At 46.4% G+C, this 18394-nt stretch overlaps 1 protein-coding gene across 1 annotated transcript in view; it reads right to left on the bottom strand.

Moving 5' to 3' along the window:
* The window catches only part of kifap3b (kinesin-associated protein 3b), a 58757-nt gene that overhangs the window by 19963 nt on the left and 20400 nt on the right, over window positions 1-18394 (bottom strand). The window contains exons 12-16 of the mRNA XM_073848409.1: window positions 5078-5186; window positions 4761-4873; window positions 4345-4510; window positions 2490-2615; window positions 909-1007 (exon numbers count right to left, since the gene is read on the bottom strand). Of these exons, the coding sequence (XP_073704510.1) occupies window positions 909-1007; window positions 2490-2615; window positions 4345-4510; window positions 4761-4873; window positions 5078-5186 (613 nt within the window). The remainder of the gene's footprint in view (window positions 1-908; window positions 1008-2489; window positions 2616-4344; window positions 4511-4760; window positions 4874-5077; window positions 5187-18394) is intronic.

The raw sequence follows: 18394 nt of genomic DNA, 5'->3' as shown, positions 1-18394 counted from the left end.
ATACAAAATAGTTGGTTTTAAAAAGAACAACTGAGTATAAGAGTGAGAACAGCTCAACAGCTGTAAAATTGCCATCATATGATTAGAATCATTTCAAGTAAAATCTGGCAAATATCTTATATTGAAGTTGAGGTCTTCAATTTTGTGGTGTTGGTTTTTAGACTTCTAAAAAACCACATAAAAATGGCCTTTGTCTGTGTTTGAATCCCATTGGTCTGGTCTTTGGCGGTCTGATATTGGTCTGGATGTAGGTCTACCTCAAAGGCATTAGAGTATTGTACTGCAAAATGTTTTGTCAGGAACCATTAAAAATTGCTTCATGGTGTAACATTAAAAATATTATTTAGTATGTCTGAATCAATATCCTTAAATGTGACCCTGGACCACAAAACCAGTCACAAATCCAGGATATTAAGTAAAGGCCATGTTCCATGAAAATATTCCTACCCTAAATAAATAAAAACTTAATTTTTGATAAGTAATATGCATTGCTAAGGACTTCATTTGGACAACTTTAAAGGAGATTGACTTAATATTTAGATGTTTTGGCACCCTCAGATTCCAGATTTTCAAATAGTTGTATCTCGGCCAAATATCTTAACAAACCATACATCAATGGAAAGCTTATTTATTATAGTATTATTATAGTATAAATCTCAATAACTCAAAGACCCTTACCACTGGTTTTGTGGTCCAGGGTCACAAATAGATCCGTTTTGCAGACAAATCAGTTTTTTACATTCTCCTTCTCTCTAGATGTGAAAATAACCATGCATTCTCACATTTATGCAATATTATAGATTGAAGAACCTAGAGTGTCAATGAACCAGGCCAAACAGCTGTCAAAGACCATCTGTACAGATAAACATGGCCATACACGGAAAAGCAATTTATTATAACAAGGATACGAGTGTCCTTAATGATGACATCTCTGGTGGCCTGGTGGAAGACCATCTGGTAGAAGACGTAGATGATCTGACACACAAATTCATCGTCTTCCTGTTGAGCTGGTAACAGCAACACAAGCAGATTAAGAACATTACTTTGACCTCACGAAATAAAGTTTTTTGCTTTGTATGAAGGATTGGACCAACAATATTTCCTCACGGACATAAAGGTGCAATCGTTTCCTTATTACGAGAATATCTGCACATCAGCATTAAGCTGAAACGCAATACGGCAAAGCAACAAACACGCACACTTTAGTGCAGCTGTGCAGGCATTTCCTATCCGATGGTGCCTGTTCATGCGAGCTGACATTCAAAACCTCCTTCGGTGGATCATGTTTATGTATGAAGGCTCTCGTGAGAAGCCGCCATTTGGGGAAAGTATCAACTTTTCCTCTGAAATGATAGCGAAAGCTCCTATGGAGAACTGTGCGGTTGTAGCCGCCCCCTCCTAACTTTAATAAAAGCTTTTATTTCAATTTTGATCTGGCTCAGAACGCTCTCGTCCCCTGGGACCGAAATTCCTCCAGAAGAATGATAGCAAAGAGACTAGCTGCTCCATGGGACCAGAAACTGAATACCACTACAGCAAGGAGCTGCACAAGCTTTGCACAAGCTACAAATAACATCACAGAGAACATGTCAGCGCCTCTTCAGATGAGAAAGAGCCAGTGAACGAGTATACGAACACAAGTGCTGAAACGTTATGTATACATAAAACAATACCCAAGCATCTGTCAATGCAGCGCTGCCACATAATGCTTATCGTGGGGAAAACAACTGTCAGATTTGTTATTGCATTGTTGTGATCAAAGTTATAAAATATTATATGGTATGTAGTGCAAAAACACTTCAGATGTTGAATTTCATGTAATTGAGACCATTGTTTCTGGAGTCGGGACAAAACGGCCAATTCCAAAAAAGGAAGTTTCTTTTCTTTTTCTGTTTGAGAGGAGCTGTGTATGTTAAGACGGTCGCTATCTTGGCCCTCCACCTCTTTGGCCCCTTAAACATTTCTTCTTTTCATGGCCCCGCCATCAGGCATTTATTGAAATGAGGGCTCACATTGAGCAGAACCAGCAAATGTGATGCATGCCATGAACCTGGTGCTTTCCTGTTCCTGAAAACACTGTCACTTCCCAGCACTTAATGCACAAAGCGAGAACCAGCCCTCTGCGTCCCACGCAGATATGGGCTGTTTATTTATTCTAATTTATTCTAATTTAATATTAGTTTAGTCTAAATAAACTCTTCAAAACTAATTTCATCAGATCACATTAGGGAAGACAAAGCATGCCAAATTGAAATCTGGTACTTGAGTGGCTACAGACACGCAAAGCAGGGGGGCAGCTGTTGCGATTCGGCCAAACAAAAGTAGAAATCAAAACAGCATTGATCTTTTCTTCTGGAATTTATTTTTATGGCTAGCGATAATGAAAAAGATTTTATGTTGAGAGGGCTTGGAGATCCGTTTGTTTCTTTAAGCACTATTTCTCTGGCTCAATGTTAATAAATGAGTGTGAATGTTGGCAGCGTGCTTACCATTTAGCAGCTCAATAAGGGCAGGAATGATGCCTGACTTAGCCAGCATGACGGCACAGGAGTCGTCCATTGACACAGTACCGATCATGATCACCACCTCCAGGATCAGGTCATCCTCTGCTGAGCCTGAAACACAGAGGTCAAAGGTCAACTCTGGTTTTGCCTAATGAAAAGTGGTATTTCATGCTACTTCAAAAAGGAATGCCAATGGATGACTTTGCAAAAATGTTTTTGTTAAAAGGATAGTTTACCCAAAAATTAAAAGGACTGCATGATTTACTCACCCTCAAGTCATCCTAGGTGTATATGACTTTCTTCTTTCAAATGAATCCAATCTAAGTTACATTAAAAATGTCCTGACTTTTCCAAACTATATAATGGCAGTGAATGGGTGTTGAGATTTTGAAGTCCTATAAAGTGCATCCATCCATCATAAAAAGTGCTCCGAATGAATCCAGGGGCTTAATAAAGGCCTTCTGAAGTGAATCAATTTGTTTGTGTATAAAAAATATCCATATTTAAACTTTATAAACCTTAATATCTAGTTTCCGCTAACTTGTATGCGAGTTCACGAGAACGATCCAGCCAATGACGTAGGATGTAGGCACAGCATAAACTCAAATGAGAAGTGATGAACGTGGAAGCGCAGCAGAGAGAGCAAAACAAAACACCAGTCACGAATCAGAAGTACAAAATGAGGATTTGTAAAGAAAAATGTCAGAGGATTTTGATAAAAGCCAAGAGGAGACTGTTTTTCCTTTGCTGTAAAAAAAAAAACTTGGTTCTCGCAAGGCTAGCATATTCTCACCGGAGCTAACGCTACATCATCCGCATTACGGCAGTTAACGGAATCTAAAGAACAAAAACACAGATTCATTCAGAAGAAGGACTTTATTAACCCCAGAGCCATGTGGAGTACTTTTTTATGATTGATAGATGCACTTTATTTGACTTTAAAATCTTAACAGCCATTCGCTGCCATTATAAAGCTTGGGAGAGCCAGGACATTTTTAATATAACTCCGATTGCATTCATCTGAAAGAAAAAAGGTATATACTCCTAGGATGGCTTGAGGAAGAGTAAATCATGGGGTAATTTTCATTTTCCAGTAAACTATCCCTTTAATTTGTATCATTTAATTGTGAAAAATAAAGTAAGCTGATGTCAGAAGTTTGACCTTTTTTTTTTTTTTACACAAGATTGGATTACAAGATGAACAAAATTATAATATTTATTTTTAGGATTATAAGCAGATGTCTCTCATAAATGTGAGGTAAGTGGTGTTGCACAATGTACTACACTGCAGATACACAGACAAACCTAAAATTATTCAGACACTAGATATAATTTTTGGATATTTTTTTTACTAGTGGGTGCAGGACACTATAGTTAATTTATGTAAGTGAGGATAGCAAAATAAATTAAACTGTGACATATTATACCTTCATACAGTGGACTACCAGTAAAACTGATACAAATTTGGGACCAAAAATTTGATTTGACACTTTGAGCTGACCATGTTTTGTTCCATAATTTTTCCTTCAGTTTAACTCTATAGAGTTTTTGTCATATATTATTACCATTTTCTATAGCGACAAAATAGGATGTAGTATAAAGTATATGAATCATTTAATTTCATAATCATTTGAAAAACAACAGGACCTAATGAACAGGCAAAAGGTCATGAAAAATGAAAAAACTAACACCCTGATGTCAATAAAAAGGCCCAATGACACATTATGCATCAACTACTCATAAAGTGTAGCACTGTACTGTATGTAGCAGGCTGTATATTAGCTTTCCATTACAAATATGCCCTGAAACACCTACACAAACAGGTATAGATAAGCTTTACCAGGTTTGAGGTGGTCTTTGAGGTAGGGCACCAGGTTGTACTCTTTCAGTAGAAGCTCCCAGTCCAGGTCAGGTATGGTGAGGTTTGCCATTGTACCCAAGCACTCGATAACAAACTCTTCATCGCCCTCCTGCTTGATCTGAGCTGCCAGATCTCCCACATAGTCCTGAAGGGTAAATGATAAAATATGTTTAGGTATTAATTTAGCACAGTAATTCCCACTCTGTAAGACACTTAAGGTTTCAATTTTGCTTCATGAAATAATTTTAAGTATCATTTACCATTCACAGTATGTATTGTTTTTAGTTGTAAAGTGAATGCTTAATAGTAAAGGTCAACACAACAATGATAAATTAGGTTTTCAATAAAATGTGTAACTTGTGACTTTTAATGTAATGGCAGAATACTGTGTGTACAATGAAAAGCTGTTTCAGTGGTCCATCGTGCTGTGAGATGTTCCTGATCATTTTCATCAGCAGTGGGTCCTTCAGTTTGAGGGCTCTTTTCATGAGCATCTTTAATCCGTTACCTGCAGAGCAAATGCACAAATATCCATGTTCAGACATATACTGTTTATAAGTTTGGGAGGATTCTATGTATTATTTATTATAGAGAAGCAACAGTTGTCACTGATGTGTGACAGTATGCTTTATGACACGTAAATACAGATGTTTTTGACAGTGAAGCTCAATGTTGCATGTTATTCCAGGAGAAATGAGATTCAGGCTCTTACCCTCACAGATAATCTGAGCGTTAGTCTTGTTAGAAGCCAGGTTGATGCAGAAAGAAATGAGCTCTGTGTCGATTCTCTCTTCGCCATGTTCAAAGAGCATTTGCATGAGCTGCACACACACAACATATGATTTCAATTAAAATACCATACATATGGTATAAACATGAAAACATTAAACCACCAGACCCAATCACCAGATGGCATACCAGGGTTTAAGATCAATGTTTGGTTGGGACAACAACAGAAAAAATTCAGAAACTCACAGAGGGAAAAATAAATATATTTAAACAAAAATATCACAACTTGATGGCATTTTTAGCACAAGTTCCCCTTCAGTCAAATCACTTTGACGTTACATTGGGAATCGCCTGAGAGACCAATCATCTCTAAGCCTTATTCAAAAGGCCAATGAACACTGTATTTGCGTGCGAAGCCACTCCCCCGTACATACGGGTATATAAGATGGTGGCGCACACCACTCATTCAGATTTTCGTTTTCAGAGCCTCTCCATGCTCAAGCCTGACTTTCTTCGAAGAAAGACAACGTTCCTGCTGCTCTTCCCCGCTGGTGTGCTGCCGATTGAAAAGAGGAACATCTAAAAGAGTGATTTCTCGGCAGCCGCCAGCGGGATCCTGCGGGCGGCCGTTTTCACGACCTCAACAAAGCCTCCTGTTCTCCAGCGAGCAAGCCCGGTTTCCTCCCTGGGCAGACCGGGACTAAAAGAGCAATTTCTCACGGCTGTGTAAGACGTTCTTTTAAGAAAGGCTTTCCGGCCGTGCGTTTCTGGGTGCGGCAGTTTCCTCACCTCTCTGGACGGACATGAATGCTGCCTCACATCTGGGTCGCGAACATGCTGAGGCGGCGTTCATGGATGGTACGTGCGTTCATTGCGAACGCATGACCATGGCCACACTGAAGACTCGCCACTCGTTCGTGAGATGGCTCCCCTCGTCGTCCCGCGGTAGGCGGTTAAACCGTCAATATTTTTCAGCCGCCATGGCGAGACACGAGGGGGACTTGCAAATCACTGTGCCAAACCTTCCGCCGGCTCCAAAAGCCCTGCGGACTTCTGCACCTCAGCATGATGGAGATTGCTCTTCAGGGGACGACAACATCAACGTTCCCCCTCCCGGTGGAGGGCCGGGAGCCACTGTGTACTTCAATGCTGCGGTACCCACATTTTCACAAAAAGAGCTAATTGCCTCACCTCTGTGGCTTCGAGTTCCCTTCCTGAGCAGCACTTACACTCCTCGGAACCAGACTCTGAGCCTTCTGTCGCCAGCGCGGGAACCAGGGAAGAAGGTAAGCGCTGCTTAGTGCAGTTAGACTCTTCTCCAGGACGTACATCCTTCTGAAAGGCACCCACTGTCGCGTCTCGATCTTTCTCCGGCACAGACCCCTTCTGCGGTCTGTCCCCGGGGGTCGAGCGCTTCAGTGCGAGGTGCTTCCATTTGGCCAGTCCCCTCCTCCCCGCATCCTTCTTTAGGCCACGGGAGCTCCCTTGTGCCCTTTTCGGCAGACAGGGATTCGCGCTTCCAACTGTCTCGACGACTGGCGCCGTGCAGCCCACTCGCGAGTTCCGTTGTGTGAATTAGGGGACCTGGTGCACCGGCACCCCTGCCATCTGGTCCTTCAGGCCAACCGAGGGAAGAGCAAACTCTGCCCAGTTCAGGATCTCTTTCCTCGGTCGGGAGCCGGACTCGGTCCACAAGACAGCCTGCCTTACTACCAAGAGCGCGCAGTCAGTGCTGTACTGCCTGAGTTTATTCAGGCACAACTCAGCGGTCCCTCTCAAAATTCAGAGGCTCCTGGGGCACATGACAGCTCTAGCCGCTCTGCCGCTGAGCTTGTTTCATGTGAGACCGCTTCAGCACGATCGGGTCCCAAGATGGGCATGGCATCTCGGCTCACTCCGGACTGGCATTTTCCCGCAGTGTTGCCGACTAGTCAGCCCGTGGCTTACCATGGGTTGAGATGCCGTGTACAACGGGCACTTACAGCTCGTCCACCATCTGCTCCCACGGAGTCAAACGTGGCAGACGTCGCCACGTGCTATTGACTACATAGCAGGGAAACTCAACCGTGCAGCCTGTTGACTCCCACGGCAGTCCACCCACCCTGCAGAATGGCGACTCCACCCCGTGACATTTCAGCTAGTTCGGAGCTATATCGGCAAGGCCCAGCCACATCCGCTCGCCCTTCCCGATTCCACCCATTGCCAGTTGCCTCTTCTCAAAGTGGCAGAGACACGCAGCTGACCTCCGGGGCTCAACTACGCCTCCACCCCAGCGAGCCTCCTTGCGCAGATACTGTGCAAGTCCAGGGAGGACGAGGAGTAAGTCTTGTTGGTTGCGCCACGGGAATTGCCCACCCGGACCTAGGTCTTAGTAACCGTCTCCCTTGCGGCAGCCCCTCCCTGCTAGGGCACAGATTGGCACCTGCAGACCTCTGCGGCCTTCCCCAGGCCGTGATAGAAACTATCACTCAGTCCCAAGCTCCCTCTACCAGGCAGGCTTACGCACTAGATGGGGTCTGTTCGCTGACTGGTGTTCCTCTCGCGGAGAGGACCCACAGAGATGCACGATTGCAGTAGTGCTTTCCTTTCTGCAAGAGAAGTTGGAGTGCAGGCTGTCCCCTTCGACTATCAGAGTGTACGTTGCCGCTATCGCAGCGTATCACAACACAGTAGATGGAACATCTCTTGGTAAGCACCAACTCATTGTGAGGTTCCTGAGAGGTGCGAGGAGGATTAATCCTCCAAGAACGCACCTCGTACCCTCTTGGGATCTCTCCGTCGCCCTCCGAGGCCTGCGGGACGCCCCATTCGAGCCACTGGCGTCAGTCGAGCTTAAACTTCTGTCGCTTAAGACAGCGCTCCTGACTGCCCTGGCTTCCATCAAGAGGGTAGGGGACCTACAGGCTTTTTCTGTCAGCGAAGCGTGCCTAGAATTTGGGCCCGGTGATTCTCACGTCATCCTGAGACCCCGGCCCGGCTATGTGCCCAAGGTTCCCACCACGCCTTTCCAAAATCAGGTGGTGAACCTGCAAGCTCTGCCCCTGGAGGAGGCAGACCCAGCTTTTGCGATGTTGTGTCCAGTCCGTGCTTTACGCATATATGTAGACCGCACTCTGCACTTCAGATGCACTGAGCAGCTCTTTATTTGCTTCGGAGGTCAGCAGAAAGGAAATGTTGTCTCCAAACAGAGGTTGGCTCATTGGGTGGTAGATGCCATCTCCCTGTCATATTTGTATCAGGGACTGCCATGCCCCTTAGGTGTTCGTGCCCACTCCACACGGAGTGTCGCCTCATCCTATGCGTTGGCTCATGGCGCCTCTCTAGCAGATATCTGTAGAGCTGCGGGCTGGGTGACACTAAATACCTTCGCCAGGTTCTATAACCTTCACGTAGAGGCCGTCTCCTCCCATGTCCTAACATAAGGACTTCAGGTGAGCGGGAGGGCGGCTGTTGTCGGCTTGCTGCGCCATTCCCACGAGGATCCGTGCGCTATTTTCCCAGGATGTAGCCCCTTGGTGAACCCTGGGTCCTCCATGCCCCGCAGTCAGGGCTAGATGCGGAGCAGTTCCTACTGTGCTCCTGCCGGGTCTCCTTCGCCCTGCAGGTTGTGGCAATATGTTTTTAGTATTTTCCAGTGGTCAGCCAGAAGGCTGCTGTTTTCCTCTTATATCCCTAAAGACTTATGGATATATTGAATTTATTTTCATTCCACATGTAAAGATCTCATGTGCTCCGCCCCCCCCCCAACCTCTGCTTCAGTACAACTGGCATCCCTGTGGGCCCCCCTCTATTGGCCCTCAGGGCATTGGGAAGGTTACGTTACAATGGCCGCCTGCGGACACATCTGAAAAGACCTGCCGGCACGTGGTCTTGTGCGTAACGCGGCGTCAGGGTCGTGGCCTGTTCCATGGGTCTGTTCCCAATGTAACGTCGAAGTGATTCGACTGAAGGGGAACGTCTAGGTTACGTATGTAACCCTCGTTCCGTGAAGGAGGGAACGGAGACGTTATATTCCCCTGCCACGCTGACGCCGGCTTGACTCGGCTCTTCAGCGAATACCTGAATGAGTGGTGCGCGCCGCCATCTTATATACCCGTATGTACGGGGGAGTGGCTTGGCATGCAAATACCACTCACCAATGTTCATTGGCCTTTTGAATAAGGCTCAGAGATGATTGGTCTCTCAGGCAATTCCCAATGTAACGTCTCCGTTCCCTCCTTCAGGGAACGAGGGTTACGTATGTAACCTAGACGTTACGGTTAAGGTAAAAAGTTTACATACACCTTGAAGAATCTGCAAAATGTTAATTATTTTACCAAGAGAAAATAATAGTTGAAAAAATCCTTCAGGTCCCACAAATTCTTTGGTTTTTCAGCATTTTTGTGCATTTGAACCCTTTCCAACAATGACTGAATGATTCTGAGATCTATCTTTTCACACTAAGGACAACTGAGAGACTCATATGCAACTATCACAGAAGGTTCAAACTCTCACTAATGATTTAGAAGGAAAAACAATGCATTAAGAGCCAGGGGTGTAAACTTTTGAACAGAATGAAGATGTGTACGTTTTTCTTATTTTGCCTAAATATCATATTTTTCTCATTTAGTACTGCCCTTTAGAAGCTACAGAAGATACTTACGTTTCCCAGAACACAAAATAAGTTAAATTTACCCTGATCTTCAAATTCAAAGTTTTCACTCCCCGGCTCGTAATGCATTGTTTTTCCTTCTGAAGCATCGGTGAGTGTTTGAACCTTCTGTAATAGTTGCATATGAGTCCCTCAGTAGTCATCAGTATGAAAAAATGGATCTCAAAATCATTGCTTTAAAGGGTTTAAATACATAAAAATGCTGAAAAACCAAACCAATTGTGGGACCTGAAGAATTTTTCTGAAGAACGGTAGGCAATTTAACCATTCAGGATAAACAAAGGACTCATGAACAACTATCACTAAACAAAAAAACACAGCTGTGGATCATTCAGTATTAAGAATCAAGGATATGTGAACTTTCTAACAGGGTCATTTTGATAAATTCAATGTTTTTTATGTGAAATATCTTATTCAGGTCTAATAAAACTAAATAAAAAATAACATGCATTTTGTACGATCCCTCTTATTTTGGTAAAATTATGAGCATTTTGCAGATTATACAAGGTGTATGTAAACTTTTGATCTCCACTGTAGATCATTTTAGACTCAGGGCTCTAGACTAACTTTTTGCACTGGTTGCACTGGTGCGCCTAACTTTTTTTCTTAGGTGCACCAGCACAAAAGTTAGGTGCACCCACATTTTCAACCGCATCACATTTAACACCGCAGTTTTACAAGTTCACTTTTTTTTTTTAAATCCCTGTCCATATAGGCAATATTGACTTGTAAATGATTAACTAACAATCTGGTCAATATAAAGTTCTTTATTTGAAGCACAATTCTACAAGAAAGGCAACTTACTGTAAAAGTGTTGGTGCTTAAAGTGCTTTACTGAGCTGAAATTTAAACTTAAAAAATTTCAAGATAATTAACTAAAAAGAAAATCTAAATTAAGTGTTTTAAGGGCTTCAAACTGAACACCTCATGGCTTGAAGCGATGACTCCTATAAATTGGGCGCATGCAACATCATTGCTGTACGTTGGGTTTACGTTCAAGCCATTTTTCTTCATAAGAATCAGTGTTCCCCCTAGGTTACGAAACATTTCAGTGAAAAAATAAGTCCAAAACTCTCTATTTTAACATTTTGAACAATAGGGCTCTACAATCTTTTTTTTTTTTTTTTTTAGAAATTCTTGTTTTAATTTTTCTCATAATCAAATGAAAGCATAAACATTTATTTATTTTTAATCAAATGATAAATAAACCTTTTTATTTTTTGGCAAACATATATATGATTTATAAATAGGAATATATAAACACCTACATTATACTGTACAGAAGTAATACAGGACTAATATTGTTCTGTTTCATGTTAAACCGTACTTTTATTTTGACAGGTTGCCGTGAAGTTTCTGTGTGTACAGTATGATATGATGCTTTCACAAATGAAACGGTAAAAGTGACACTCACAGCAGGTTTGGAGATTGAGTTTCTGTTCATGTGAGATGCAAAGGCCAAAAATTAGCGGGAGCGTCACGCGTGCTTCAGTTGCCTATACGCGTGTAGTTAAAAAAAAAAAATACACGTCTCCACCATACACAAACAGGCAAACGGAACATGCAGGATTCATATTAAACGGTCTTTTTGCCTTTCAGTTTTCACAGACACTAGTCCATATCGCGATTTGAATTAAGTGACAGACCAACTTTTGATTTATCAATCCAAAAATCGACGTATTACGTGGCATTCCGCGCCATAGTAAATTCGTTTTTTATGAATGGAGTCCGCGATCCAGTCCGTGTTTTTGTGGAGGAGGCATTGTAAACGCTTGACCATGTAGAGACAGCCTGACTGGATCACATGCATTTTCAAACGTACACACACGTACGGGAATATCTGGACCACGGCCAATCAGAGGGGGGGCGGGATCGTCCTTCATCTCTGATTGGTTTAGACCACGATATGGGTCTAATGTGTGTCTGTTGTTGAGCAACAGGGAGACTTTAAGAGTGACGGAGTTTCGTTTTTTTCCACCTCGAACGGCTGGTCGCACCGGTGCAACCTTTGATTTTTTTTAGTCGCACCATTGAGAAATTTGGTCGCACTCTAGAGCCCTGAGACTGGTTTAGTCCTTTTATTTTGTTTAGTTATAACACGCACCATGCTTTAGGTTCATTAAGGTTCATATGGCCTGACACCTGTCTGACAGACAAGTAACTTAAAAAGCTTAATCTAGTGTAAAGCCCAGAATAGGTTGTCGCATCAGAGCTCATGTATGGTTTCCAAATGCTCTCAGAGCGTGATATCACAATGGCCCTATAGAAGCACATTTCAAAACTGAGGAGTATTCCATGTGGAGTATTGTCCAACAATCAGACAGAAAACAAAAGAAAATAAATAAATGATGAAAAAAACGGTTCCTGACAGGGAAAAGTATTAGTGCTGTCACTGTTGGCAAAAAGATTGCTATTTGTGTTTTTATTGCAAAGCCAGAGAGAGTTGAGACAATATCCCACAGTCGGCTTCAATCAGGTCCAGTGCTGCAGCTGATAACGGCCAAATGAGAGAGACTTGGCAGGCCTGTCTTAAGAAGATAACTGGCCAGCGGCCAATGGATTCAGCACGTGTGAGGCATGAGGAGATGAACAGATGAAGAAAGAGGAGTTCCACAGGCTGCAATGGGCATGGCTATGGTGGATGTTAAACAGGAAGGCATGAACAGACCAATGCAGGCCTGTGAAGAGGCAGCAGTGAGCAATCAGGCCTTTCCCATATTGAGTATCACATAACCTGGTCCCAGGCCTCCAAATCACGCAGTCTAGACTCACTGGCACCTGCTTGCTCCTATTTACCAGCAATGGGAGGCCCTGCCTTGTACCCCTGAGTCATCCCCTCCCTCCCACCTCCGTCTCTGAGCTCTCCATGGTTTCATAGCTCCATAAGCCCTGCGAGCATTTCCTCACACACACACACACCTCACAGCTTTGAGTAATTATAGCGAGACCCCTTTGTGGCAGAGGAATGGGTCCAACGCTGGGCCTTTCCTCGCTAGTTCAGAACCAAGAGCAGAGAGGCCGTTTGATCTAAATCCTAAATCCTCCCTTACAGAAGAGGGTCCAGGCTAACTGCCAGCACAGACCTGAGGGACACCAGATCCACAGACACGGACGGACAGAAACGGCTTTGGCTATCGATGAAGAGTCAGGGGAGTCTTCAAAATAAGAAATAAAAAGAAAGGATGATAAACAAAAGAAGGAACAAATGAATAAACAACAGTAAGGAAGGAAAGCAAGCAAGAAAGAAACAAACGAAAGAACAAATGAAAACAAACATAAGGAAGAATGAATAAACAAAAGCGAGAACAAAAGAACACTAAATAACAACTGAAAGACAAACAAAAAAGAACAAATGCATTAAAGAAAGGAACAAATGAAAGAATGAATAAACAAACAAAAAAGAATGTATAAACAAAGTAAAGAAAGAACAAATAAACAAATGACAGAATTTAAAAAATGATCGAAAGAAAGAAAGAAAGAAAGAAAGAAAGAAAGAAAGAATTGCATACCTCCCTAAGGAGTCCCACAGCTATTCTGACATCATGCCCTGACCGTCTCCAGGCGGATTGGCGGAGCGATTAGGTTGAGGAATTTCACTTTTTTTTTTTTTTTTTTTTACAAGCATCTGGTAGGCATTTTCACCCAATTAGAGAAGACAAGCATTTTAAAGATGACAACGCTTGGGCAGAAGTTGTTTCAGAGAAATTGTACCCAGGCAATTGCTGCTGACCCCACAGAGGCCCCCCTCCCATTAAATTAGCTCTGTTATCTCATTAACGCCATGTGAGAGAAAGACAGCGCTGCAATTAGCCCACTTCACAACATAAAGTGAGGTGCACGTATGATACATACATGACACACCAAAGCAGCAAAAACACATATAAAGTGTTGGGGAGTAACTAGTTATATGTAATGGTGTCACGTAATTTAATTACTAAATAAATGTAACTGTTACAGTTACTGAAAAAAAAGGGTAATTAAATTACAGTTACTTATGAAAATACTAACGATTACAAAGGGGGTTACATCGAAATACAATACAGTGTTTTGGAGTAACGTCTCGGTTACGTATTGTAACCCTTGTTCCCTGAAGGAGGGAACGGAGACGTCTCGTCGAGACCGACGAATTGGGATCTCGCCTAGAGAGACCAATCTACTTTGTGTGTATACAAACGAGCCAATGAATATTGGCATGCATGATTGCAGCCAGCTGCGGCTGATCACAGCGTGAGCATATAATGCGCAGCAGGTGCATGCATCATTAAGATTTCGCTGAGGAGCTGGGACAGGCCAGGCCGTACAACGGTGGTACAGGAGCCGCGGCGACGGGACGAGACGTCTCCGTTCCCTCCTTCAGGGAACGAGGGTTACAATACGTAACCGAGACGTTCCCTATCAGTCGGTGTCTTCGACGTCTTGTCGAGACCGACGAATTGGGATCCCTAACAAAGCGCCGTGGGCCTGCCCCTTCCAGTGTCCTGAGCGGGCCTCCTGGGTCCCGTTACTGGCTTGGCCAGGGGCTTGCATCAAGGAGAGCCAGTCACTGTATAACAGAGCACCAGCCATTTCAGTGAAGCTGGAGCACTGGGAATATGCGGAGCTCACGTCCTTCCGATAGGAGGTTCGTAGCAATACACATATAACTCAATTCAGGTTTATATGGAAGATTGGAGGTGATTGAACCCTCATTTACTGGTAGAAGATCTATTGGGGAAACACACAGCCTCTAGGGCGCAATGTGGAATTTCGTAAGAGATGCAGTTAAGTCTCTACGTAGAGCCTAGCCCTCTACCGGTTCTGAAGGATTCATCGAGTGAGGGCCTGACGCCTGACATTCCGCTACGTCGGCTGTCAAGCTCAGCGGAGGAACTCGACAGAGCTACTCTCAGGTTACTTTGGAGCAGTATAACAAGCCGACCCGAGGCCTCTCTGTGCCTCTACCCGTTTGAGGTGAGAACACAGGAGGAGACTGTGTCTACACGAAGGCTATAGAACCTCGTGAATGTGTTAGGGTTCGCCCAGCCCGCCGCTCTACAAATGTCATTTAGCGAGGCGCCACGAGCCAACGCCCAGGAGGATGCAACACTCCTAGTTGAGTGTGCTTTCAACCTGAGGGGGCAGGGCACACCCTGAACCTGATAGGCCAGGGTAATGGCATTCACTATCCAGTGGGCCATCCTCTACTTGGAGACGGCATTCACCGTCTGCCTGCCTCCATAACACACAAAGAGCTGGTCTGAGGTCCTGAAGCTTTGTGTCCGGTCAACGTAGCATCTTAGTGCTCGGACGGGACAAAGCAAAGCCAGGGCTGGGTCTGCCTCCTCCGAGGGCAGCGCTTGCAGGCTCACCACTTGGTCCCTGAAGGGAGTCGTGGGAACCTTGGGCACATAACCAGGCCGGGGCCTCAGTGTTACCTGGGAATCCGCCGGGCCAAACTCTAGGCACGAATCGTCGACCGAAAATGCGTGCAGGTCTCCTACCCTCTTGATGGAAGCCAATGCAAGCAGGAGCAGAGTTTTCATTGAAAGAAACTTAAGCTCTACTGACTGCAAAGGCTCAAAGGGAGACAGCTGCAGTGCTGTGAGCACTAGCGACAGGTCCCAAGAGGGCACGGAGGGGGGCCTAGTAGGATTTAACCTTCTGGCGCCCCTAAGAAACCTGGTGACCAGGTCGTGCTTCCCTACCGACCTTCCTTCTATGAGGTCGTGGTTAGCAGAGATAGCAGCCACATAGACTTTCAGGGTTGAGGGGGTCAGCCTACGCTCCAACCCTTGCTGCAAAATGGAAAGCACAGCTCTGATCGGGCATCTTCAGGGGTCCTCTCCCTGGGAGGAACACCAATCAACGAACAGGTTCCATTTTAGGGCGTAGGCATGTCTTGTAGACTGCGCTCGCGCCGAAGTGATAGTGTCAACTACGCCTTGGGGTAGGTCACTTAGAACCTCCGCGTCCCGTCCCGGGACCAGACATGTAATTTCCAGAGGTCTGGATGCGGGTGCCATAGGGTGACCCGTCTCTGAGTCAGAAGATCCTTCCTCAGAGGAATTTGCCAGGGAGGGGCTGTCGCGAGGAGCATAAGTTCGGGGAACCAGGTCCGCGTGGGCCAGTAAGGGGCTACCAGAAGGACCTGTTCCACGTCCTCCCTGATCTTGCACAATGTCTGTGCGAGAAGGCTCACTGGGGGAAATGCATATTTGCGGAGGGCCCGCGGCCAGCTGCATGCCAGTGCATCCGTGCCGATTGTTCCCTCGGTCAGGGAGAAAAAGAGCTGGCAGTGGGCCGTCTCCGGGGAGGCGAACAGATCTACTTGAGCCTCGCCGAAAGCGTCTCCAAATCAGCTGAACCATCTGGGGGTGGAGTCTCCACTCTCCGGGAAGCGCAGCTCGTGAGAGCTCGTCGGCCACACGGTTGAGCAACCCGGGAATGTGAATGGCACGAAGCGACCTCAGATGCTTCTGACTCCACAGGAGGAGATAACGGGCGAGTTGCGACATGCGACGGGAGCCCGGTGGCGGAGGCATCCGTGTGTATCACAGCATGCCTGGAGACCTGTTCTATGGGTACTCCTGCCCGTAGAAATGAGAGGTCTGACCACGGAATGAAGGTTTGGCGGCAAGCAGGAGTTATTTGAACCCGGTGAGAACTGCGTAGCCACGCTCTCCTCGGGACTCGGCCAAGAAGCCAGTGTTGAAGCGGTCTCATATGGAGCAGCCCCAGCGGTGTAACTGCTGCTGCTGCTGCCATATGCCCCAGGAGCCTCTGAAATTGTTTCAGTGGGACCGCCGTCCTGCTCTTGAATGTATCCAGGAAGTTCAAGATCCTGTGTGAGGCGTGCTGTCTGGCTGACTGAGTCCAGTTCCATAACGAGAAAAGAGATCCTCTGCGTTGGAGAGAGTTTACTCTTTTCCCAGTTGACCCGAAGACCCAACCGGCTAAGGTGTGTGAGCACCAAGTCCCTGTGTTCGCATAGTTGGTCCCGAGACTGTGCTAGAATGAGCCAGTCGTCGAGGTATTTGAGAATGCGAATGCCCTGTTCTCTGAGAGGAACAAGGGCCGCTTCGGCGACTTTCGTGAAGACACGGGGGGAAAGGGACAGCCCGAAGGGCAGGACTGTGTACTGATATGCTCTGCCTTCGAACGCGAACCGCAGAAAGGGTCTGTGGAGCGGAAGAATTGAGACATGAAAGTACGCGTCCTTCAGGTCGATCGCTGCAAACCAATCTTGGGGACGGACACATCTGAAAATGTGTTTCTGTGTGAGCATCTTGAACGGTAGCCTGTGAAGGGGCAGGTTCAAGACGCGCAGATCCAAGATCGGCCGTAACCTGCCTCTTTTGTTGGGTACTATGAAGTACGGGCTGTAGAAGCCCGTCCTGATATCGGCTGGAGGGACCGGATATATCGCTTCCTTTGCCAGTAGTGTTGCGATCTCTGCACGCAAGATGGGAGCATCTGCGGCCCTGACTGAGGTGAAGTGGACACCTCTGAATTTGGGAGGGCGCCGGGCGAACTGAATCGCATAGCCGAGTCTGATGGTCTGGAGGAGCCAGCAAGATGGGCTGGGAAGCTCTATCCAGGCTCCCAGAAAATGTATAAGCGGCACCAGGGGGACCACTGACCTACCCGCGGGGGAGCAGCGATAGGGCGCGCAGGGACCCCGTCCGGGCGTATCGTTGCCGGTCCGGAGCGTCTGTGTGTTGTGTGTGTGAGACGCTTACCTGTGCATGAGCCGATGGTGCGTGAGTAGTCCGTCTCGCAGCACTCTCGAACCGCCCATCGTCGCTCGCTGGCGAGGGGGGAAGACGGGTGAGGCGCAGGGATGAGATAGAGAAATTTGCTCTTTTGTCGAGAATTTGGGGAAAAAACAAACAAAAGATTCTCCGCCTGGCCCTCCTCCGGGGGAGGGAGTGGTGTGGTCACCATCTCCCGAAGAGCAGCATCCTCCATCTCTGGGTCGCCCGTCTCAGGGCCTCTTGCTCTTGCGCTTTGTGGGTCTTGCGCTTTGCACTGGTCTTTGTGGGGGCCTGGACGGGCTGGGCGGCTGGGCGGCTGCTCGGCGACCGGCTCCACGGCGCCGTTGTGAAGGCTGCTGCGGTGGCTGCTGTGGAGCGAAGGCGGAAGCCGAGGGCCGCCCTCGGCGACGAGCAGGCTGAGGTGCCGCCGGCGGCCGGGTGGAGGCAGCAGCTGCACGCCGGGGCAGGATGTGACTGATGGCCTCAGTCTGCTTCTTGGCGGCGGAGAACTGCAAAGCTCTCCACTGCGTCGCCAAAGAGGCCGGTCTGGGACACCGGAGCGTCAAGGAATCTGGTTTTGTCGCAGTCCCTCATATCTGCCAGACACAGCCAGAGATGGCGTTCCTGGACCACCATGGTGGACATGGCACGACCCAGAGACCGCGCGGTCACCTTCGTCGCACGTAGCGTGAGGTACGTTCCCTTTGCAGGAAGCGGAGTCTGGTCCGCAAATCCGTGATGGTCATTTTCCCACAATGGGGGCATGACTCATCCACGAACGCTGCCTCAGCGGTTGAGTGCCCAGACACGTGAGGCAGTGTGCGTGACCATCACCCGGCGTCAGGAAAAGGCCGCATCCAGAAAACACGGGGAAAAAGGCAAGATATAAAAGCTTCGTCTTTATAAAGACGTTCAC

Source organism: Garra rufa, chromosome 10, assembly GCF_049309525.1.
Source record: "Garra rufa chromosome 10, GarRuf1.0, whole genome shotgun sequence".
NCBI lineage: Eukaryota > Metazoa > Chordata > Actinopteri > Cypriniformes > Cyprinidae > Garra > Garra rufa.
This window is presented reverse-complemented; position numbering and strand designations above follow the sequence as displayed.